This window comes from Antennarius striatus, chromosome 3, assembly GCF_040054535.1.
Source record: "Antennarius striatus isolate MH-2024 chromosome 3, ASM4005453v1, whole genome shotgun sequence".
Classification (NCBI taxonomy): Eukaryota; Metazoa; Chordata; class Actinopteri; order Lophiiformes; family Antennariidae; genus Antennarius; species Antennarius striatus.
The window spans coordinates 3913248-3938360 of NC_090778.1; the positions used below are offsets into that span (position 1 = coordinate 3913248).

A 25113-nucleotide genomic window follows, 5' to 3' on the forward strand; every position below is an offset into this window, starting at 1 on the left:
CACTTAAAATAAGTGAGAACGCCCCGATGTTTCTTTAGCAGCGTCTTTAACTTTACGTCTCTTTTTTCTTTGTGCTGATTGGCTGGAGGAACACACCTTCAGCACGGCCTCAGGGAAGTTTCTGTTGAAGAATCGAACCACCTCCTTCACGTTAGAGCTGCTCTTAGTTCTCACCGTGATCATGTAGCCATCCCCAAACCTGCAACACCACCACACACACACACAAAAAAAAAGAATCACACAAAAACACACAGTAGGAGCTTTAGTACAACAGAAATACGGAATCAAATAGGGGTCAATAACATTTTGAGCTTTTATGTTCAAAGATATTTCCAGTATGTTGTTCCGTAAATCTCTTCATGTCTTCGAATGTCAAACGAAACTTTGTCGCTTAGGAACATTTTGAAAAGTTTATGTAGAGTTAAATTTATACCCAAATATTCTCCAAACAGAAAAGCCCAACACTTTTTATCTCCTTCAAGCAATAATGTGACTGAGGTGACTTGAAAACTTCAACAGTTCATGTCCTCTCTTTCCAAAACACCTGCAGAATGTTGTTGCAAGAAAATCTAATATATCACAAAGGAGAACACGAACCTAACCCACCGTTTTAGGAACGTGCATTAAATATCACATCTTTCTATTGTATTCAATCTGGTTAAGATGGATTTTCAAAATGATTTCTGTTTTTATTGGTATATTTTACTTCATGTCCCAACTTTTTGGGAATTAGAATTAATACCAAGACTAGAAATAGAGGATCTTCGTCTTCCTCACCTGTTCTTGAGGTGTTGGATGCTGCCGAGACATTTAAATCTGCCGTTCACCATGATGCCCAGTCTGGTGCACAAAGCCTCACACTCCTCCATGCTGCAGAGGAAAGCGTCATATCACATGCTTATTCGACAAAAACGTGACAATAAAACACAACAGCGTCAAAGACTACGAGCCTGTGAGGACTGAAGCGTCTCACCTGTGTGATGTGAGCACGACAGAGCGTCCAGTCTTGATTATGTCAAGGATTAAATTCCAGAGGAACCTGCGGGCCTTTGGGTCCATCCCAGTGGTGGGTTCATCCTGGAGAATCCCCAAAATACATTTTTCTTACATTTGAAATTCTTGTATTTGACAATTATTTCTATCAGATCAGACAGAATTAAACTTACAACTTGATTTTTATTAGAATAGCAGAACATACATAGTAGCAGTTGATATCTACATCATGTTTGTAAAGAGATTTTATTTTAAGATTTTATAGAAGTTTGAATTTGGACGAGAATAACTATATTTTCTTGATTTAAGTGTTGAATTGAAATCCAAACCTGCTCCTTTTTCATCAGACTTATTCTTTCATTTTTCTCTTTCATTCCAGTCATGGTTGTTTATTGAAGTAAACAGGGGCAGCGAACAACAGGAAGAAATGTTTTGAAGGCCTGGCTCATTTTCTGACACGCTGTGAAATCTCAAAAATCCATCGCTGACATCCAACGACAGCAGGAAACCTCTATTGATCATATGTGATCAATAGAGGTCACATTTACTGTGTAAATATTTCATGTTACAACACCTTCATGCCTGCAGTTTATAGACAGGTGCAGCCGAGAAAATATATATATATATATATATATATACTTTTTTTTTTTTTTTTTAAGAAATTAGTTGGCTTATATGTTGTTTGCTGTTTTAGGGACACTGTACTCCCAATGGAAACAATAACAAATTTTATTATCAATGAAGTTAGATGATTTCTATGGTTTTTATATAAACACCAACTCAAAATGTAGAATATAAAAGGTCCATCCAGACTTCCTACCAGGAATATGAGTGAGGGATATCCAATCAGAGCTATGGCAGTAGAAAGCTTGCGTTTGTTTCCTCCGCTGTACGTGCCGGCGGGTTTGTCTGCATACTTGGTTAACTCCAGCTTCTCTAACGCCCACTGCACCACCTGCAGGGGGTACAAGGTAGTGTCACTGGAAGGAGAAGATACACATCCCTCCATGCATGTCCGTATTGGTGGTTTTTGTGTGACATAAACACACAAGTGCAGCTCTGAAAACATCTGTGACATTATTGGCATACGTGCATATGTGTCCATATGTGTGTGTGTGTGTGTTGTGTGAAAGACCAACCTTCTCCTGGTCCTTCCAGGGAATCCCTCGTAGGCGTGTGTACAGCTCCAAATGCTCTGTGGCGGTCAGGTCGTCAAACAGAGCATCGAACTGTGGGCAGTAGCCGATACTCTGCTGCACATGTAACAGGTCCTTCAGGATGCTGGAAACACACACAAACCCTCAAATACGTAAATATTCCAGCTGAAACTAGGGATGCAAGACCTGGAAATCTTGAAAAAAAACTTCATGAGAAGCACAATTGTGCAACTGTACGTAATGTTTGAACCAGTTAAGAAGAAAGCAAAACAAAAAAGTTAGATTCTGTCAGATTCTATCAGTCAGAAATAAACTTAAAGGGACATGAAAAATATAACATCAGTTCAGAGTGTGACTCATTAAAAAATTATTTCATGTTGGTCTCTCTCATCTGTCAAAGACTTCCTCTGCTCCATTTTGGAAACACGGCTACGTCTGGTACTTAGGTTTAGACTTAACTGATCTTACATAGATGTATTTCTTCTTGTGACAGCTTGTGACAGCACAGAAGAACTGTTTTTGCTGCTGACCTGTTTCCACTGATGAAGGCCTCTCCTCCAGTGGTGCACTCATCTCCTGTCAGCATCTTGAAGGTAGAAGTCTTTCCGGCTCCGTTCACCCCCAGCAACCCGAAACACTCGCCGGGCCGGACCCCCAGGCACAGCCGGTCTACTGCCAGGATACGACCCATCTTCCTGGATTTATACACCTGAGGAACACACAAACAAATCGGTGTCTTGGATTTTGATATGAAAACAGACGTATTTATGAAATAGTGTTGTAAAATGAGCTACTTTGTGTTAAATGTTAATGCATTTTAAAGGGTTATTCTACTTTAAAAAACAAACAGTAGCGTCTGGATGTTGTTCTTCATAATGACGAGTTCATGTTTTAAACCTTTGTCAGATTCTCAATCTTCAACATGTCACCGTCGGCGTCTCCACGCAACACTCTTCGTCTCTCAGAAGCCACGTCCACATCATCATCATCGATAGGCTGGCAGCTGACGGGCATCCTCCTGGACAGACACACAGACAGCTTTTAACTTTGGTTTCTGTGTTTTCTTTTTAAATTCAGCTTTCTAGTTTGACCTGGTGATACTTCAACCTGATAAAAATGTTATTTATTTACATACATATACACACACACACACACATACACACAGGTTATAATTATGATGATTATGTGTTTCCTTTATTTTATTGAGCAGTGTACATTTTTCTGATAGTAATCCTTTATTAGAGATACTTTGAAGTATTTAAATAACATTATTTACTGAATATCTATGGCTTAAGAAGCTTAGTAGTAGTTAGTAACTACTGACAATATAAGTGAAGACCTCACACACACACACACACACACACACACACACACACACACACGCGCGCGCACGACTCACAGGGGTTTCCTGAGGAAGTTGTACTGGCAGAGGATGGTTATGAGGAAGCCAACGAAACCTTCGATTGTCATGGCAACAAGTCCTCGAGTCACAATGTCCCACTCAAACGGAGACTTCATCTTGTCAAACTGACCTGGAGACACACAAAACACACCACCCAAAGATCTGGGAATTTGAGGATGTTGCTTCAAACAAATGTAGACGTAAAATAAGTACAAGACCATTTTTTGTAATGCTTGAAAAATGGCTTATAGGTTTCTACATGTCACACTACGTCACACACACACACACACACACACACACACACACACACACACACACACACACACACACACACACACACACACACACACACACACACACGCACTTGTTTGTACTTTTATATACACGGAATTACATTCGTGTCTTTAACTGTACTTCAGTTAACTTTACTTTAACTCTACTTTAACTTTAACTGTACTTTAACTCATTCATTCTATGTGAAGCAGCTTTGTGATGAGTATACCGATTTTAGCATAGTATTCATTGATGTACTCGTTGTAGGCCATCTCCATCAGGCCGTGGCCCAGGTTGTAGTTGGGGAAGATGAGGAAACAGGACTTCAGGTAACTGTTGACTCTTTTCAGATCCTGAATGAAAGAACAAAAGTGGAGGAAAAAACACAGAAACACACAAAGATCAGTTGTGAACCTGCTGATATGTAGAAGAAGAGATCCTTTGTGTAATGTCAATTCAGTATAATTTTATTTTTCTATTTTCAAAATTTTATGGCGAGGTAAATAATACAAATAATGGCTATAGATATCATACAGTATGTCTGACTGCAACTTTGATGGATTTTAAATGTTAAAATGATGTGAGGATGAATTGTGGGCTTAGGACATAAACCTTTACATTATCTGGACTAGTCAGTATCTGACACAATCATGAGAGTCAAACTAACCTTGTCATGTTCAAAGAGCTGGAGGAGGAAGGTAGCAACAGTTGCGGTGATGCCTATGAAGAGGTTGATGACTATGAGGAAGACGTAAGCTGTACTGGGAACCTCAAACCAAAAGGATGCTGGGTACATGATGGGAGTGATGGACCACCTGCAAAGCAAGAGCAAACATTCTAAAGAAAATCACAGATGATGTAAAAAAAAAAAAAAGCCTTCTGTGTTGGTTCTGATCCGGACAAAACTGGAAGTTGTTGTTTAGAAGATAGTGATCATGTGACTCTGCAGTAAATGTAATATTACAATAACGTCTGTCAAAAAACATACTGCATAAAAACTACTGGCCCAGTAAGATGATTTGATGTCATTTTCTCTGTAAACATGTGCATTTCACAACCACATGAGGTTCTCTCTCTGAAGCTGTCACCTACAACACCACAGCACATTTTCCTGTTAATCACCACAGCGCTTGATTTGGTCTAATCAAAACCGGATGCCTGTTAAAAAAAAAAAAAAAAAAAAAAGTGAATGCAACTGGATGCCTCACCCATAGAGAAGAAAGAGGGAGAGAACAGCAGGGAAGTTGGTTGGGGAGGTGTATGCCGGCAGATCGAACACGAATAAAATGATAACGCAGCATGTGGCAGGAACCAGGTAGTTCAACTGAGGAGAGGAAAAGACACAGCATGTTCATGGACACGACATGGACAAAACCTGCAATATTTCAACCATACATCCACAGCCCTCTCCTAGTGTCAGTCACACACATATTAGGCTCTATCTTCTATCTACCACATTTACATCAGTGGTCCCCAACCTTTTCTGTGCCACGGACCTGTTTAACTTCAGAATATATTTTTAGGAACCATCCTTTGGATAAATACAACAAAAAACAGAATAAAAACTTTTTTTTTCCCTTTAACTGCAATAATAAACATGAATCTATGCAGCTTTATTTGCGGCGTTTGTTTGTTTGATGTTCATTTTGCTAGTTTGGGAGTTTCAATTTAGCCGATAATGCATTCTGTGTGACTGCTGGAGCGGCCCCTTTAAGAAGGTAGTCATGTGACTGAGGCAAGCACCTTGGGTAAGGAGTGACTGGACTGACTGTCAGACTGATGTGGTCGAGAAAATCTGGTAATGCAAGTACGCCAATGACCATATGTGTGGCCATACCAGTGTTTAAAGTCACTATCTTGACACATTTGACAGGAGAGTGGACACTGGCTGGCCTTGACATCATACATTCTGCATGTTCTGTACATTTACATATAAATCAAAGAATCAAAGAAAAAATTCTTCAGTAAGAGTTATAGAGCCTCCCTGTTTATGAGTGACTATTTAATGAGCAATCCAAAGTTTAGACACATCTCATCTTGCTTTCAAATCAAATGGGAGATGACGGATCGGCAGCATTCATGATTATACTAAAACACAGCAAATAAAATTTACAATAATATTTATCATTAATAATAAAATTAATAATATTAATAATAAAAATATTATAATATTAATAATAATAACACTAATAATATTTCCCGAACCCTGAAAGGTAAAGCCGAAAGGAAAAGAAGAAAACAGCAAATAATATTTAAAAGACTAAACACAACCACATTGCATGCTTAACTTTATTTTGCTGGCTGATTGGTTACTTTAGCACATTGAATATGCATTTGCACCATGGACTTTCCTGCTCACCATGTCCCATATGTAGTTAGCCAGCCAGTAGATGACGGGGTCGCAGCCGCTGACAAACTGTAGGTGTTTGGCCTTTGTGGATTTCTCCGCGACAAGGAAAACTACAAAGCTGGCTGGCACAAATGACATGGCAACAATGATGAAGATGGCAATCACAACGTCTGTCCCTTGGAGCCTGGTGATACAGAGGAGAGGAAATATAGAGGGAGATATTACAAGACATCTACACTGCAATGATACAGCCAGGATTGACTGTAATTCTGAATTCATTAGGACAAAAGTTCTCGCTACTGTTCTACAGAACTAGTATTAGTTATGTACGTGATCTTCATTACAAGAAACACTTTTTTGTGTGTGCCTGTCTCCTATCTTTCTAGAGCTCACTTAGTAATTTGGTCACTTTGCTTAATAGAAATAACAGATTAGTTAATAAGTCCTACATAGTGATCAATTTAATATTTATCTTGGAGTTATCTTCCTAGATCCCATAGTTTCCTATTCAGCCAGCAGAATATTAACGAAAGCAGAAAACGTGTGTATTTAATATTAATCATCAATTAAAATGTGTGCCATGTGAGCGTGATCAACAATTAGCTGCTGCCATAAATAATTGTGGACTGCCCGTGTCTCTTTGGAGTTTCATAAAAATGCCATTCATTTGGTAAATGAGCAATAACGCTTTAAAATAAGAGATAAACTAAGTCCCATTTATTACCCTGGCTCCAATGTGTGTGTGTTTAGAATTGTTCAAGAGAAATCTAGGTCACCAGCTATACGGTAAGGCATCATTTAAATGTCAGTGCTGCTGAGCAACTCACAAGTAGTCCAAGGAGAGGCTGGCGCTGGTTCGATTCATTGGGTGATTTGTTAGTGTGATGCCTGCAAAACAAGGTCACCCAACACCTGATTCACGCAGATGACAAGATCGATTCTACAAGCTGTACCAAAGGTAGAAAACTTTAATAAACTATCAATAATCTGGCATTAATGGTAGACACCTGATTCAAATCCAAACTACCCGTGTCTGTGTTATATCTCATTTAATTACCATAAGCGGCGGGGTTGCCCTTTGATGATGGCAGGTTGGCACGCAGGATGGCGTTGTTTAGGACGTTCAGGTATGTTGGCATGCTGTGGTAACCTTTGTTGTTGTATAAAACCTGTGCGAAAGTGGTCAGTGATGTTACAATGGATGCTTTTATGCCTATACAATATATAAATATTGGTTTGGACAGTTTAGAGTGACTATCTCACCTGAGCTGCTCTGCGAACTGCTATCTTGCGAACCATTGGTGGTATGTTTCTTCCAAAGGATGCTGGGACAGATTTTTGAATGTTCCCCACTGTTATGCCGCCGTATCTATTGAAGATACCAAAGAAGAAAAGAGATAACAAAAAGTCATTAGAATTTTTGGGTTCCGTGACATGTTTTACATTCTAAACAAAAAAAATTCTAATTTGACAAACCCAGTTTGTATTAGGAAAGGTGAAAATGAAATTACATTATTCAGAAATGTTTTTCTGAATAATGTAAAGAAAGGGTCTGGACTGGACTTGTTTTATGGCAGGGAACATTCATCATTCAATGATACCAGGAGAAACTAACAGGTTCATCCTACAAATCAGACCACTGTCAGGCTTTGGAAGCAGTTATTAAGGGCAGAGTTATTGTATTTCCCATTGTGTTCATAAAAATAAAGGAAAAACAACTGAGATTATTAAAATTTAATGAAGGTTTGAACTTGAGACACAACACAAAACAGACCAAGAAACAAATCTTAAAATGAACGTATCGTATTCACAGTAAATTTTAAAAATGTAGATGTCTATGGTACAGAAATACCACGTGTCTGACTCAAAGTCAACTAAACTTAGAAAGAAAGATACAAAAACAGCATATGGCAAACACAATACATATAAAAAAATAAGGGCCCTGACTCTAAAACATAAAGATAAAAAATATTTTAGAACAAAACTTTCATCTCTGAACTTACAAATCTGATATTTGTTAAAATATCAACATAAATGTTGATTAAACTGCTTCCCCCGTACAGTAGAAAGATGCAATCGATAATACCACTGGCCATGCAAAGGCCCATTCAAGATGGGCATTTTAATAATGGCACTGCAACTGAATAGTTAAGACAATATGGTCAGAGGGAGTGCTGACCCACTTCACATGCTCTCTAAAGAAATACTATTATCTACAACTTACACTTTCAAAAATAGTTAAAAGAAAACTAAAAATACGTCAGGTCTGAAGCCTTATCCGTTTGTAAGCAATAATAGCAAATTTAAGTTCAAATCTACGAGAATTCTGTGAATTATCGGTTGAATTATCGTCAAACATGGTATACGTTTAAACATGTATATTCAGAAAACACGCCATGGCGGCGTGGTTAGAATATAGTTGGGTTTTCTTGGTTGAAGCTTCCTCTAATCACCTTCAATCCCAGCCGTTCCTACCTGTGCAGGCGTACTCTGTCTGACGTGAAGAGCAGATACTCAGAAACGTTCCGGCCGGTGATGTCCACCAGTATGTCACCTGTCACCACCTTCATGAGTGGGGGGCGTCCACCAACCCCACTGGGACATGAGAAACCTGTCCCTTGCATAGAACAAGTGCAACGCACTGGCTCATGGACAGAGAGAGGAAGAGTGGGGGGTGACGTCACAGGTTCTGAGTAACAGAGAAAGCAAAAGGCAAAAGTGAAATTTAAATTATTCATTAAAGAAAAAGAGCTTCAAGGCTGTTGCCATAGATACATATAATAGATAGAATGCCATCATGAGTCAGAGATGGACACACCATGAGCTGTGGTTGGAAGGGTGACTGTAAAGTTCCACATTCCATCCTCAAAGCGAGGGTCGGGGTCATCTGATGGCGCTGGTGAGGGGGGTGTTGGTACAAAGTTGGAGAGAGGAACCCCCTGGGTGAAGGAGTCCAGACACATGGAATCAAAGTAGCGGGAGGCCAGAGTTTTGGAGTCATTGGCGCTGGGGTTGAGGGTCTGGGCCAGTTGGTCCAGTGTGCTATTGAAAGGGGTTTTGAGGATGCAGGTAGCGCCGACACCTGAGGGCAGCCGGAGGGTGTTGACGATCGTATGCGGGTTGGCGTCTGGTGACAGCTTACTTCTGAGGGGAAAAACGTGCTCAGATTCAGCACTGGTCTTTAAGAATGTAATCTTTGCTTCCCAGTTTAAAGAATGAACCAGCATCAGCCCACCTGAGCAGATCGCTCAGTTCCAGATAGAGTTCTGGTATATTTAGTGTGTTCACTGTTTCTGGCACTCTAAAACAACAGGTTTCCAGAATAACACACATGCAGCAGGCAAATCAGTCATTATGTAGTCTATGAAACCAGAACACATCTTACCTGTACTGAGGTCTGTTTTCATTAGCATAGGGGATGAAGTTTCCTCTAGGTTGGGTATAATTATGATACTGAGATGGGGATAAGATCAGGGGTGGCAAATCTCCTGAGAAACAACAGAAACACTTTTTTAAAAATTTATTGTAAATGTAGTGCAGTACATTTTAAATTCCTTGTTTTATTTATTTAAGAAAGAGATCTATCTTCAGAGCTGAACAAATAAAAAAAAGGCTTAACTATGTTTGACACTGTTTTCTGTTATGTTCATCTGCAGAGCCTTACTAAAGTTAATCTTTAATGTAATCTTTAACCTGCCAGCTGATGGGATTTAAAAAAAAAACAGCTGTGGTTCACAGGATTATGGAAAATGTTACTTTAAACCATAAAAACGGTAAAATCTTACCGATCTCAGGCACAGATAAAGCCACGGTCATGGCCACACAGACAAAGAAGGCAGGCAAGAGGATCTGAGAGAAGAGGCCTTTGGTGTTCCTCTTGGCACAGTGGAATCTCTTGACGATGAGGCCGTGAAACTGACTGAGCTTTAACCACCAACCTTCCAACTTGAAGCTACCTTGACCCTCTAGGGCCTCTGGCTCTGGAGACAAAAGTTTTTCGCCATCACCTGAATATGAAGGAAACACGAGATCAATAAGTGGACAAAACAACAAAGAAGAACAGTTTCAAATAAAATGCAACACTAATTCATACAACAGCGTTGCACCAGAGAGACATGGAAACTGAAAAAATGACAAACACAAGTTCTTATGTACACGGTTCAGTCAAAAGAAGCAGTCAAAAACATATAGAAACATCAAAATCATAAAAAGTTATTCATGTCAAGACGTTGTGGAGACTAGACTTTAAGTGCAAATCACCTTTATAGGCTTTGACATTAGTAAAAGGCAGTACATTTAGATTTAAAGATTAAATTCTAAATTACAGAGTTGATAGTGACAAATAAAAATAAGTTAAGTTCTTTTTTATTGCTTCAAAAAACCTGTTTGTATAATAAAGGAAATATTCTGTACTGAACAGCATTTCTTTGTTGCTATTGTCACGACGGTCAGAGACGGGAATAAACTGATTGTTCCTTGTAGTCTTACCCCTTAGGCTAGCAGAGTCAGACTCTTGACCGTTGTCAAACAGTGGACAGTAATCTCCATAGAAGTCTGCATAGAGCCCCCCTTCGTCCCCCCTCACTGAGCCGATGGATGAGGAGGACTTCAGTGAGGACTGGCTTTGGCTCAGCTTAGAACACATCACCAGATTACTGAGCTCCACCTCCGGCTTCTCGTTCTTCTCTAAAGGTTCGATGTCACCCTGTGGCCCTCCGGGGCCCGCTGAACCCACTGAGGATTTCCCCACTGAGCTGCCCCCTGGGGAACCTTTCATATCTGCCCAGGGAAAGAAAGGAAAAGGGTGAGCTTTAGAAAATGGTCATGATCTGAACACACAGCTTCAGAAATGACTCAAAAGAGAAAGGATTTTGTACAGACGTACGTGGCCTCACCTGCATCGCTGTTCTCAAGCGACAAGTCCTCTTCAGACACTTTGAGGAAGACCTCCTCTAAGGTGGTATCCATAACTCCAAAGCTGGTTAGGGCCAGGTTGTCCAAGTTATGCTCTAAAGCCTGGAGGCGACAGGAGAATGCGAGAGGGTCAACACACCAGTGATGAGGTGAGGTTCACGGCTGGTGAGGAACTGACGTTACAGTCAGATTTACAAACTGATGAGACAACCAGAGCGGAAGATTTGCCATGAAATTAGAAGCAAATGGAATCCATTTGGAGCTAAATTTTAGATTGAACACACTACAGCTACACACTTTGTTTTGAACTTGCAGCACTACTTCTCTGCATACAAGAACTGCTGCAATGTGAACCAGTTCACTCTTATTCACCCCCTTTAGTGACGCAGACAGTGCTGGTGAGGCACTTTTTTTTCTTCGACAAAACTAAGTGTGTGACACAAATGCAAAATACATTAGCCTGACTGTGGAAAATTAGAGTGCACATTAAACGCGTCATTATATTATACTAAAAGCATTATATTGGAGACTTGACAAGAGACAGAAACAGGCCCATGCCAATTCCAAGACTCAACCCAGTTAGTGAGGGATTGTTCAACCTGAGGTGAGGTGAGGCAGGAAATACCCAAAATTAGCAATTTTGACTAAGAAATAATGAACATTATTGGATTCAAGGGAAAAAAATCCACGTAAAGCACCGACTACAGAAGAAAAACTGAAAAGAATTTCAATTATTATTTGCTTATTTTTCATTTACTCTTATATGAATATTCACCTCTGTGTCCCAAACCCCTGTAATTGCTGTGGATTGCAGCAGGAAGGGCATCCAGCTTAAAAAACTTTGCCAAACAAGTATTTGCGTTCATCTGAAATGGAAATAGGATGACAGGCTGTGGCGACCCCTAACAAGCCAAAAAGGGGTTAGGTATTTGACGACTGTTTCATTGATTACAACCCTGCGGACAACAAGAAGCTTCTCCCATATTCCTTTTTGGCCCACACTTTGAATAATTGGCTGCCAAGCCTGGTTCTTCACTGCACCAAACCGGTGAGCCTTTCTACGCCATCTACTCCCCAGTGATTGCTATCTTTCTGGTCATTAATCAACTTTCTTAGGTTGATGGAGAATCTAGAATACATCCATTCAGCCAAAAGCCTCTAGACAAGCCAGGTGTCTCTTTTGTTTAATCAATTAATTTCTTCTTTTCCTGTTGCACAGATTCTAAACACAAAACTGGTAATAAAGACACAAAACTGGATTTCTTGATTTCTCAGACCTATGCTTCATGAAGTAAATAACTTTTGTGGCTTGAGGATAAACACAACCCACTTCCTTTGTTTACGCGGCAACAAACCCCTGCTTCTCCCTGATTTGGAAAGCTCAGTTCCCAACAGATTGGAAGGTCTGTGCTGCAGTGACAGTGACACCCCAGTACCGTCTCAATCAAAGAAATCAAAGCTTTGTCTCGTTGCTTAAGGGTTAGGAACTCCATCGATGAACTGCTCTTGGGGAACCCACATGTTTTCTAATGCCTTCCTGACCAGTGCACTGAGGTAACAAACACTTCAAAATGCACAACAGATGTACGTATTTATGCATGTATCGATCCATCTATCCATCCATTTCAGTAAGAAATATTAAATGACAACGAAAGAGCCTTAAAACTGAATTTAGATCAAATAAGGCTGAAACACTACATGAATGGCAGCAGGTGAAGTCTTAAGTATCGGATACACGAGGCAAATATTGTGTCCATAGAGGAAAAGAACAGGCTGTACACACAGAGGTAGGTGACCATAACAGTATCAGGCTTCTGTGTGTGTGTGCACCTGGAACAGCCTCTCGAAGCAGCCCTTCTTGACGGCCTCTGATGGGAGGACATAAGACAGCTCGGTATTGGAGTCTGACACCAGCAGGCAGGAAACCACAAACTGGCGAATAAACTGGGTGACCTGAGCCTCTGAGCAAGGTGACAGAGAGGAGGATGGAGACAGACATGTGGGATGCTGCAGCTGGCTGTCAGGACCTGAAGCATGATGGGAAAAATACACGCAGGAAAGATGGATGGAAAGGGGAAGACGGGAGAAAATGGGCAAGAGTGAGTCTTCTGTTCCAGGTCATGGAATAAATCACTCATACACAGAATTCACATGAGCCACATATCATCCTCAAGCATACCTCGGCCTTCACTCTGTTTTTTAACCAGCGTCAGTTTGTATCCGTCTCCATAGGTGCTCTTCAGAAAGAGCGGAGAGCCGCAGCACTTGAGTTTCCCATGTGAGATGATGGCTATGCGATCCCCCAGAAGGTCTGCTTCATCCATGTGGTGGGTGGACAATAGAATGGTACGGCCTGGGGCAGACACGGAAGACACAGTTGGTAAGCAGCACAACAATTAAACCACATGTAAAAAAATAGAGGAAATGTAACGACAATGTGAAAACGGTGGATTAAAGCAGACTGTCATAATTCAAATATTCTAGCCAGATTCAATAAATTGATAAAGCACATGTCAGAGAAATGTGTGATTTAACCCCAGGAGTTCTTGTTAAATCTGCTACTAATCAACTGTTTGAAATACACAAATCTTCCATCCATCCATCTTGTAGACAGGATGACTGTAATCGTCTCGTCTACAGCCGCTGGGGTTGCTGGAACCTACCCCAGAGGACTAATGGGTGAGAGCAAAACAAACTCCTCACAGAAAACACTCAACTCAGATGGAAGCTTAAGCTTCCTATGCTTCTTGGATTTCATGATACTTGACAGAATCCATAGTATTCTCTGCATGCTGTTGGTTTCTCAGTGGCCAAAGAAGCAAAGCGGCCCCATAGAGCGTTACAGAGCTCCTGCTATACTTCACTGTGTTTTACCGCAACTGTGTTTGTTATGGGGAATGCTTAACAGACTGCTGAATTATTTGGTGACTACAGCAGTCAGTAAAAGCAGCTTATTCTGTGAAATGTGGGCTAAAAAAAATCTGTTCTGTTTAGCTGTTTAAAATGTTCTCGTGTAATTTGGTTGATGAGAAGTACATTTTGGCCACATTTCCAGAATGCAACTGAGGTTTATTACTTGCGTCTTAACATCCGTAGTCTGTTCTTGTTTTGTCATGACAGTAGAATCCGTGATGTCCAAGACAAAACTTTCCCAAGAGTTTAAGTAAATAAAAGTGCAATGAAAAAACCTTTAAGCCTCCACTGACCTTGTTTGTACTTCAGGATGAGGTCCCAGATGGCCCTCCGAGCGTAGGGGTCCACGCCTGCCGTGGGTTCATCCAGGATGACGGCTCTGGAGCCGCCAACGAAGGCAATGGCCACAGACAGCTTCCTCTTCATCCCACCAGACAAAGTCTGAACTAAGCTATGACGCTTGTTGGATAACTCTAGGTCCACAATCATCCTGGGCACACACAGAAACTCAAGATGTCAACATCATTTTCAAATAACTACAGCTATGCAGCGGCTACTGCAGGACTAGATTTCTCTAGACTAGACTAGACTTCGATTCCTTCCCCCTTCAAAGGGTCGTCGGTGGTAGCAATCTGAGCTGTACAAAAAAACCCCCCCAATGACTTCATATGAAGCATTGCCTTGAAATTAAGCAAAAATGTTTGTTCCAAAATAAAAGTCCATTTAAAAATGTATCTGATAAATAAAGAGGGGCGATAAGAAATAAAAAAGAAACAAAGCAAATTTATTATTTTGTTTTTGTGATGAGAAATATTAGTCTGAAGGCACAAGATACTTCATATTAACATAACATAACAGGAAATGGCTTTTTGTGGTTGCATTCTGTAGGTATTTGCTTTGTCACTGTTAATAAGGTTTTACTGCGTTGTGGTAAACATAAAACATTAATAAAGTGACAGATTAGGCCTTTACTGACTTGTCCATCTCCTTGTTTATGTCATCTTCAGCCATGCCTTTAAGTCTGGAGTAGAACCACAGATGCTCCTCGACGCTCAGCTTGTCAAACAGGACGTTGTGCTGCGGACACATGCCCAGGTTCTGACGGATACGCTCCATCTCTGTGCGTATGTCATGACCATAAATGGTGGCAGAGCCGGATGTAGGTGGGAACAAGCCTGTCAGGATGGACCTATGACAAATCAGTGTTTACCATCAGCAGAAGTAGCACTGAAGTTAAGCAAGTCAACCAGAATTTTGCAAATCTCATCATCTGTACATCCACTTCTTACATCAACTAAAATAAATAAATAAATAAATAAATATAAAAAAATAAATATATGTATATATATATATATATATATATATATATATATATATATATATATATACTGTTTGTGTGTGTGTATGTGTGTGTGTGTGTGTATATATATATATATATATATATATATATATATATATATATATATATATATATATATATATATATATATATATATATATATATATATATATATATATATATATATATATATATGGTATATCTGAGAGACAGAATCTGATACACCGATTGAAAACTGTTCGTTTTAGCTGGACACTAATCTTCAGCACTGTCTTTGCACACATACACAAACAAACTACCCCCTCACATGGTGGTCGTCTTGCCAGCACCGTTGTGCCCCAGGAAGGAGACCACCTGGTTTTCGTGGAGGTTGAGACTCAGTTTGTTGAGTGCCAGTTTGCTGCCTGTCTTGTACACCTTGGTCAGTTTGTCTATACAGACCACCAGAGGGAGGTGGCTCGGCTCCTCCTCTATGCCCCGCATCTCCTCTGGGGTCACAAAGACACAGGAAAACATCACTTTGGTTGGCTGCTTAGCATCACCCATGAGCACTTGTGCTCACATACATTAAGTCTATGCAAGGTGCAGTCCAACAAAATATGAGAGGGTGTGACTTTTTTGATGGCGACATTTTTTTTTGGCCAGGCAGTGTATTATTTGACTCGTTAAAAGATAGTTCACTCAGTGATGCTCTTTGTTTCTTGGTTGTTGAGTTAATTTATAAATTGTTGTGCTTTTGTAATCATCACTGTGATTTGTACTTTAGCAGATGAACTTTCATCTTTGGTAAACTTAAACTTTACAGCTAACAGTAAGTAGTGACAACCTTAAGTAGATCTCAAAAATACAACAACAAAAAAAAAAAATCCCTTGCTTATACCCGTTCTCCGCTGGTCCATTGCACAGGCCTGATCCTCCTCCATCACGCTAAGCCGGGTCGCCCCACCTCCACACCACGGCCAATCCCACGTGTCAGCACGCGCACTCCCTGACCAATAGGACCTCTGAAGGGGAAAGTACCAAGGGCGGGGCAGGCCATACATTCCTGTAGGAGAGAGAAGCCATGTATGTTTCAGTCTAGTGGAATACCACCTGCTGAATTTATACCTGTAACTGCATCAGGGTAACAATTTGTGATGCGTAACAATCAACCATCAAACATTGTGATTAATATTGGATGAGTCGTGTCTGTCTATTAAAGCAGACAGAGTCTGCTTCTAAAACCTTCCATCATGAACACAAGGTCAGAAACCACGCAAATCTTCAATTCTTCCATCTCAGGGGCCATAAAAAAGCCAGATTTTTACACTAAATTTTATAAATTATGTCCAAAATTCATACATGTTTCCTCATCCTGTAAAATTTATACAATCTAGGTTCATATAAAGACAGTATGTGGAGCACAGCATTAATCATGTGAACAAACCCTGACCTCCACCAGGGTTCTAATTCAGAAACTAAAACTTAAATTCTAAACTGAGACTTTGAGGAAACTCCCTTGGAGTTTTCCCTGTCGTGTCGAGTTGTAGATGTAGTTTGTCTTGCCTAAAATATTTTCTGCATTGAAATTTCTTCACACATTTGAAATGGCTGATTACTTCCATTATTAGCAATGATGTTAACTTTTAAAGAGAAAAAACTTAACATCGATACGCCACACAATACAGACAACAAGTTGGAAGTTGGTACTACTCAATGTAAATTAATGGACGAGTGTGTGATTACACATGACATGTATTTGCTATTTCAGAACAAGTATTTTGTATCTAGAGAAAATCTTCCATGTTGTACCATAACTAAATTAGCCACTTGAGAATAAACTTGTATTTATAACACTTTAAAGAAAGCAGCCAAGTTCCATTTGTCATCCCATCAAAGGATTCATGAAGAAGGGTACCACAAAGGGTTTTCTCAACGCTATGATAACCTACACTCTGATCAGTAAGAACAGGAGGGTGGATGTACAGAGGAGAATAGTTTCATACCTGGATGCACAGCCTCTATGTACCAGGTGAGCACACCATAAACACCGGCATCGATGATGAGCATCATCATGGATAGACCTAGGTTAAAGTCATCGCCTTCAACAGGTGACTGACTGATGGTTCGCCACTGAATGCCAACGCCAGCTACCTCATACAAGGCAAAATACTTGGAGCCCAGTCCGAACGCTGTGGTGGACATCAGAGACTGGAGTAGACAGGTGAGGTTTTGATTACTTAATTATTCACGTCATATTTCCACACAAATAGTACATTTTAAGCATACACCAAATGCAGTTAGATTCGAATGAAGAGGTAGAAAGTAACAGAGAGCATTATTACAGCAATGCACTTCTCAAAGGCAGTGATCTTGTCATGGGCCACCTCCTCCCTGATGGCCACATACATGTAGGGGACGTAGCTGAGGAAGTAGATGATGCCTCCACAGGCTGAGGCCAGCTTGGCCTTGGAGTAGATCACTGACACCAAAAAGCTGGAAAACAAAAAGGGAGTGAAGATTCGTAAAAACTGGTCAAAAGCTTGATGACATTTTCCAGAATTTTCATGCATTTCTACCCACAAACAAATTTTAAACTATGATAATCTAGTAATTAAATTACTATATCTGTAATAATGGTAAAGAGTATTACAATTCCCATGTAAATAGCTTGTCAAATAGCAGAGCATTAGAGAACAAGGACTTTTTGCCTGGAATGAGAAGATCTCACCAGAACATGATGGTGGCCACAGCGTAAATGGTGAGGAAGAGCCAGATGATGAAGGGGTCGCTGTGGAGCAACACGCTGCCATACTTCAATATGGCCGTCAGAGCCGTGACTGAGATGGACAGCTGGACAAAACCAGTGATGAACCAAGCCACCCAGTGTACGGCGTTGTTCAGACCCATCATCTTCATCACCTGATGAAGTGGCATCAGAGTTAGTAACAACTTTATTCATTGACAACAGACAATGAATAGTCAAAAAGGATTTAAATGGTGTGTTTCCAATAGTTTTTGATGACATTAGAGTTGAGTGTAACACACCTAAACTCATACAGACCAACCTCTTTGAGTCGGTGCTCCTTCTCAGCCACAATATGTTGAATCATCATGGCCACTGAGTAAACCCAGGAGATCACCATGCACAGAGGCATCATGTGCTCAATCACAAATAGAAAACTGAAAAACAACAACAACAACAACAACAACAACACGAGGCATCAGATGAAGTGAGTACATGACACTATGTGCTTAAGGTCCATGTGGGGGAGAAAAGGGAAAACTCCAACCTAGTGGTCAAAAGGGAAATTTAACCCACCTAAAGTTTGACATCTGGCAATACAAATTAAAACTCTGGATTTGGAGTGTTTATTTATACTCGGTGTAGAAATATTCATTTACTAAATGCAGAGGAAGACCACAGGAGAAAAGGCAGATGAAGAAAATTAAATTAAATTATCCTCCCTACATACCCTGGTCAGTAGCCTGGACCGTTTTAGAGCAGGTATACATTACCAGCTACAATAAAGCTACCAGAGATGTTCGGAGAGTTCGCTGTGTAGCAAAAACACATTCTAGTCATAAAAAAGCCTCAAGAGTCCACATATTTGGATAGAAGTAGTACTAAAATCTGTTTCAATGTGCTGATGACAGCTTTCTTCTCGGATGGCTGCCCCCTTGTGTGAGTAAAGATTACCTCCTTGTTGACAACCATCCACTGTGTCGGTCTGTAACCAACACCATATGTCCTGTCGGGGAGGCTGTCAGTCTCGGTACATTCAGCACTAAATAATAAGGCACTGGTCATTAGCACCAAAGCTTTTATTCAGTATCATAAAAGTTTGATACCCAATCCGTGAAACAAATATAAAACATATTTATCAAATAGAATATTCAAATATTTACATGTACTACCTTATACCTGCGTCCACTGATCACTGGTTACAACCATGCATTACTACATTATGTCATCATCAGAACAGTAAAAAGGTGAACATGACCAAACCCGTTTCTTACTCGTCTCTGGTGTAACACGGGTATGGAAACATCTGAACGTAGTTTCCAGGTTCCACCACGTCATGGCCGACAAACATGTTGATGATGGCTCGCTCTATCATGTCTAAGGAGAAAATAAAGTCAGAGAGCAGCAAATAGGAGAAATACGCATTTCATTTACATCCCAATAACCTCGCATTTATTGAGTGATATTTTCATTTTTCCTCCACTGACTTTTGGTTTTCAAAAAGCCAGCATGTTGTATTCCTCAGATATTATTTCCTTACAGCTACCATAACCAATATGTTTCACATTGGAACAGTAGAACAAAATGATAAATCAAATATGTGGCAGGCAAAGGAAACACATATCAGAACGATGTGGACGGTTCATCAAGCGAGAACTTCAGCATAACGGCTGAAATTGTAGCAAAAGTCTAAACACCTGGACAAAATGTAAATTATCTTCAATGACTATAATCTTTTTAATTTGGGTGATCCTACATAACCCGATCTAGGTCAAGCAATGTTCAGGAATACTGTATGTCCTGTCAGTTCAGGTGCATCACCACCATCATTCTGGGTCAGATAAGCCTTCTGTTGTCTGAATAAAAGATGACTTGCAGGGGAAAAGCGCCTCTGCTGCGACTTACACATCACAGGTGCAGCCACCTCCAAGTGCAGACTGGTAAGCATTCTACCAGAATAAATCCTGTTCCTGGTAAAACAAGCTACACAATTCAGCAGACACCACAGTCAGGCTGCTTCACAGACCTATATCTGGGTTTTGATTTATAGCAAAGACTTGTCATCTGCAGGTTGGACTAAAACAATAACTGAACCTCTTTGACTCCAACTATGGTAGGTACCCAATAAATATTAAACTATGTGGCTCCTTCTATTCAGTACTCAGAGAAATTGGTTGTCAGTCACTTACCTTGGATCCACACAAAACCATACAGGAAGTAAAACTTCCCCCCGGTGTTGGGACCAGGACGCCAGTAGGCCCGTCTAATTTCATTGGTCTTCTCAGTAAAGCTGGAGTTTTGTCTGATTTTGTAGAGAACATGTGGTGGCAGGGAGCCATCTTTGTTAGTACTGAAAATTACACCTGGGAAACAAGAGAGTTTAAAAATTTAGGAACACTCTGGTGGAAGGAAATATTGTGCCATAGGGTCAAGGTTTCCTCTTTCTGCGTAAAACTTTGAATTCATTCAAGAGTGTTGGCCCTTTGGGATTTTTTTCTTTATAGCACATCATAATTAGTAAAATCCCAACACTTTTAACTTGTAAAATTCAACAAGCTGTAAGTCAGATGACTAGCGGAGTTAAGCATGTCTAACTGTGCATGCTCTATAAATTACTTTACAGTTTTAACATGCTTTTTTTATAGGTACATTGAATCCAGATGATTATTATTACATCCAACAACTGGGGCCCATTTGCATGTTCTTTAAAAAAGAAAATGTCAGTGTGCATTCATTGGTAGGAGGTACAGAAGAAAATGTGTTTGAAAATGAAAATACAATGAAAAAAGGGAGAAATTTATTGAATGTTTTTGTTTTTTACGTATGTTTGCACAGAATTTGCCTGTAAATTGAAATTTTTCATTAACCAAGTACATAAAATGTGAAAAATGTTGACTTCACATTGTTTCTGTAAAGCATAAAGAGACATTTTACAGTTATTCTAGTTGCACTCAAGTAGTGACCCTGACAATGACCAGAAACACTCACTGGCAAACACAGAGACGTTGTCCTGGTAGGCCTGGTTCAGGGTGTAGTTGACGATGCTGTCCTCATCAGGAAAGCCCTTGAAGACATCCACACTGACCTGGAAGTACAGAGCAAAGGCAACGCTAGACAGCAGAAAGACATTCACGGAAAGACTACAACTTAAAAGTGGTGTGAACATATTAGGAACATTCAAAAGACAATTTCACAACAAAATACTGAGATAATGAGCATCAATATCAAAATTAATTATTTAAAACATCTATCCAGACACACATTGACCCAGATAAGTCCACTCACTACTCATTGTTCTAACAGTAGTAAACTATGTCGACACTTGAAGGACTTCCAACCGTAAAAAAAAAAAAAACCCCCCCCAAAAAAAAGCAGCCTCACTCTCTCCTTCAGCGAATGCATTAGGAAACAACCCTCTATCATTTGTTACAGGGTGATGAATGGGTGTGAAATGGTTAAAATATACAATAATATCGATAGTGTATTTCAAAACCTTAAACCTTGTTATGTTATCTAAATTATTTTGAAAATATGTCGTACAGTAAAAATGGTTAGAAAATGCCTTTTGAAAAGAAGATGAACTCTGAAGAATAACCGATGTGTTGTCTGCGTGATTCCTTGCTTATTGCTGTGCAGTGAATGTATCTGAATTATGAAAACCATCCCAGAATCTGGATCCAGAATGCTTCAAAATCTAACTGCCTCTTCACTCCTGGCTCCATCTCTCCAAGTTCCACCAGAATTCATCAGCAACATTTTGAGATAACTACAAGACAATGGACAGATCTATTGATATGTAAATAGACAAACAAAAATGTTTGATCACATGATCTCTATGAAGGATGTAAAAAGTGAAATAGTGATGACTCACTACAAACATGGATGACATATATGTATATTGTTCATGCTCTGTCTGTCGATAAGAGCGCATCACCACAGATCTAATCCTCACACGTCAGTCTTTATTTGTTGAATTTCATTACATGTTTTATGTTTCCTTAGAAATAGGTGGGACTCAGCTGTTGCAGCTGACCCATATATGTATGTTCACTATTACAAGAAACTGACCTTGGACATGAAGCGCGTCCAGCCACATGCAGCGTTGTCAATGGTGTCAAGCTGCTCCAGCAGGGTGGAGGTGTTGGGGAGAGTGTAGTTTCCCTCCATCAGATCCTGCATCAGCTCGCTGTCTGTGCCGTTCAACAGCTCAGGGCCCTGCTGAAGCTCAGATGAAAGCTGGAGGGAGAGGAGAGCAAGGACGAACAGAGCCAAAGGGCTTCGCGATCACACAACGATTTCTTCACGTTTTCAAAGTATAATTAGAAATAACAAGAGTGTGAGGATACCTGCTGTAACCACACCAGGTGGTTGTGCAGCCGACCCTCCTCCAGAAACGTCCTGAGCTGGGCTGAGATGTTGAGCCATACGTGGGTGTAGTGTGTCACGTTCCCGACAAATGCAAATGTCTCATTTGCCTAAAGTACAAATTTTCCATTATTTTGGTTTGTATTCAACTGTATATCAACACAAATTTATTTTTCTTCACATCTCTCCATCTCTTACCTTCCTACACTCACAGCTGTCTGGGCTGTCTTCTGCCCATTGGCTTGTATAATAGACAACTATTTTTTTTATTACACATTTTATTGCACATTATTCATTAGTTTGTGCTAATACATAACTTGCTACGGATAGTCAGGTGATTTCATGTTTAAACGAATTCTTTTACAGTGACTGATGACACGTGAACAAGCAGTGAACATGTAAGCACTACTGAGTCACACTAGCCCCCTAAGATTTGTTCTAATTTTGAGTGATTTGCGGATAATTGTATGTGATTCAACTGAGTGAGTTTTATTTTTAATGAAAATTGGCAAAATATGTTTGGTGTCATTTAGAAAACATATTAGCTTGTTTTCTGATTTTAAATCAACGCCTACTTGTGTGTGGCCAACACTTAGTTGTGTTTAGCTCAGTCAGTAAAGCATGTCAGTAAAGCATTTGGTACATTTTCTCCCACCTCTCTCTCACACATTTTCAGTCCAACTATGTATTAAAGGTCAAGAATGAAAATGACTTTAATGATTCGGACCAGTGAGTGACAACGGACAAAGAGAAAAAAGACAGAATCAACCATAGATTTGAGATATGTTACTGGCTGGTGTTCATCTACTGGCAGTGAGCATGTCTGCTTGCCTTCTGTATCACTTTATCCACCTGGGAACCAATGGGGGAGTAAAGGATCTTGGGATTTGTAGTCATCAGATGTACCAGGAGTCCCAGATTCCTCTGCTCTTTGCTGGTGAATCCAAGAGAGCTCATGTTTCCCTGCTTCAAAGCCTCCGGCTCAATGATCCTGCAACAGGAAAGTCTGAATGAATCCACCCTATCCCCTTCAAGTGCAGTTTTAGCTTAATCTTTCCAATCAACTATAAATGGCAGGTTAATTTCTAAAACGCTGGAATGACTTAGTTGGGACAAGAAACACAAGCAGATTGTAATCAGACTAAGCATTTATTCATCATATCTCAGAAAAAAAAAATTCAAATGGACTTCAAAAGATGCAAAAATGTCTGAAATGCCAGCAAATTTCTCTTAGTACACAATAAGACTGAACACAGCTACAGAAAAAAATACATTAAAAAATGTTTTATTTTATGAATAAATAGATTAAAATGTAATTATTTACACAAAATGTCTGAATCGTAATTGAATCCATCGGCTGTGTTTTATTTTCCTTTGAGCTCTGGGACTTTTTGAATGAACCTTCTATATTAAAGTTTGATGATGATATCCTATTTTGTGACTTATACAATCAAAAGAGAAAGGAAGAAACATTCTTAAAAGTTAAATAGTTTTATGTGTTTTGGTCAGAGCTTTGAACCGGTTCATGGAACGAAAACGAAAATCGGAAACTTTATATTTTTTAACGTTCCGGAACAGAATCGGAACGGAAAATAATTGTAAACCGGTTAATACCGGGTTTTTTTCCGTTCTTTTAAAAAGAATTGACCTCATGTTTCACTTCCTGTCATTCACTCGACGCGGGATGAGAGCAGAGAGAAGTAGCGGCTATCAGCAGCAGTTAGGAAAAGGGCAGTCTCCCAGTCACCATTTAATCATAACAGGTAAACACTGCAGTATGTCAATCTTATAAATGTATGATTTAGACATGAACTCATTGGCTGTGTGTCCCCGTACTACCAGCGCTTTGTAGCAATGTTGAGCTATGGGAGAAGCACAATGAAGATCTGTTGTTCAGCAATACATGACATGGTGGAAGTTATTCTTGTCTTATTTCATGTAGTGTCTAAGTAGGAGGCATAAGCCTTAACTATAGTGATATAACTGTCATGAAGCAGAGGTGTAGTGCTGTGGTACTGTTTACTGTAGGGTAGGGATATATCTACAGTATAATTATAGTCTATAGTATATAAACTAATTGCTTTAGTTGCCAATTAAATTTAAAGTCCTTAAGTTACCGTATTTTGCGCACCATTCGGCTCATTGTACAAAGAGGTGCAGTCTAAATAACGGAGTTTATTTCTCGACTTTAACCGGACACACGGTACACCTTATTGTTCGGTTCATGGTTGTTAACAGAAGCAAAAAGCTGACTGTGGTTGGACTGTGTTGTACTATGTATTTAAATTTTAAAAAATACACCGACATTTTTAAAATATGTTTTTATTTCTGTATTTTTGGATAAATCTGTGCTAAATCCTTGAAGTCCTCATCTTCGGTCTGCACTGAACATCTTGGTAGTTTCACCATCGCTGACCGTCTGGTTTCCGGGTGTCTGTCCAGTAATGATGCCGGCTTTAGAGAAACATCGGACAAAAGTCTGAGCAGACACGTTAGTCCAGGATCCACAATCCACCACATATTGTGGGGGTGTAACTCCTCGGCACTGCCACCAGTCCTGGTAAACGTGTGTTCACATCTCTCATCCATCGCTTCATGACGCCCCAGCTTAACTTTAAAGGCTCTGTTCACACCGATGTCCAGCGGTTGGAGTTCTTTCGTTAATCCTCCAGGATGAAGACA

General features: G+C 39.9%; 1 protein-coding gene across 5 annotated transcripts in view; it reads right to left on the reverse strand.

Annotated features, from left to right (window-relative positions):
* abca2 (ATP-binding cassette, sub-family A (ABC1), member 2) overlaps positions 1–25113 on the reverse strand; it is a 51926-nt gene that overhangs the window by 2590 nt on the left and 24223 nt on the right. For 4 of the 5 annotated variants that reach the window (XM_068310131.1, XM_068310135.1, XM_068310130.1 and 1 more), the window contains 37 exons: positions 23263–23422; positions 22413–22541; positions 22135–22302; positions 21055–21151; positions 20256–20429; positions 19341–19443; positions 18389–18503; positions 18052–18242; positions 17666–17816; positions 17327–17531; positions 16222–16386; positions 15649–15829; positions 14979–15191; positions 14296–14492; positions 13269–13442; positions 12920–13116; positions 11071–11191; positions 10664–10954; positions 9961–10182; positions 9561–9663; positions 8994–9319; positions 8651–8864; positions 7439–7544; positions 7233–7344; positions 7003–7063; positions 6185–6359; positions 5034–5149; positions 4493–4640; positions 4055–4178; positions 3550–3682; positions 3048–3168; positions 2681–2859; positions 2133–2274; positions 1814–1948; positions 974–1077; positions 778–870; positions 97–199 (listed from right to left, as the gene is read on the reverse strand). In XM_068310131.1, the coding sequence (XP_068166232.1) occupies positions 97–199; positions 778–870; positions 974–1077; positions 1814–1948; positions 2133–2274; positions 2681–2859; positions 3048–3168; positions 3550–3682; positions 4055–4178; positions 4493–4640; positions 5034–5149; positions 6185–6359; positions 7003–7063; positions 7233–7344; positions 7439–7544; positions 8651–8864; positions 8994–9319; positions 9561–9663; positions 9961–10182; positions 10664–10954; positions 11071–11191; positions 12920–13116; positions 13269–13442; positions 14296–14492; positions 14979–15191; positions 15649–15829; positions 16222–16386; positions 17327–17531; positions 17666–17816; positions 18052–18242; positions 18389–18503; positions 19341–19443; positions 20256–20429; positions 21055–21151; positions 22135–22302; positions 22413–22541; positions 23263–23422 (5749 nt within the window). The remainder of the gene's footprint in view (positions 1–96; positions 200–777; positions 871–973; positions 1078–1813; positions 1949–2132; positions 2275–2680; positions 2860–3047; positions 3169–3549; positions 3683–4054; positions 4179–4492; positions 4641–5033; positions 5150–6184; positions 6360–7002; positions 7064–7232; positions 7345–7438; positions 7545–8650; positions 8865–8993; positions 9320–9560; positions 9664–9960; positions 10183–10663; positions 10955–11070; positions 11192–12919; positions 13117–13268; positions 13443–14295; positions 14493–14978; positions 15192–15648; positions 15830–16221; positions 16387–17326; positions 17532–17665; positions 17817–18051; positions 18243–18388; positions 18504–19340; positions 19444–20255; positions 20430–21054; positions 21152–22134; positions 22303–22412; positions 22542–23262; positions 23423–25113) is intronic. The other variant, XM_068310134.1, reaches the window with a different exon arrangement.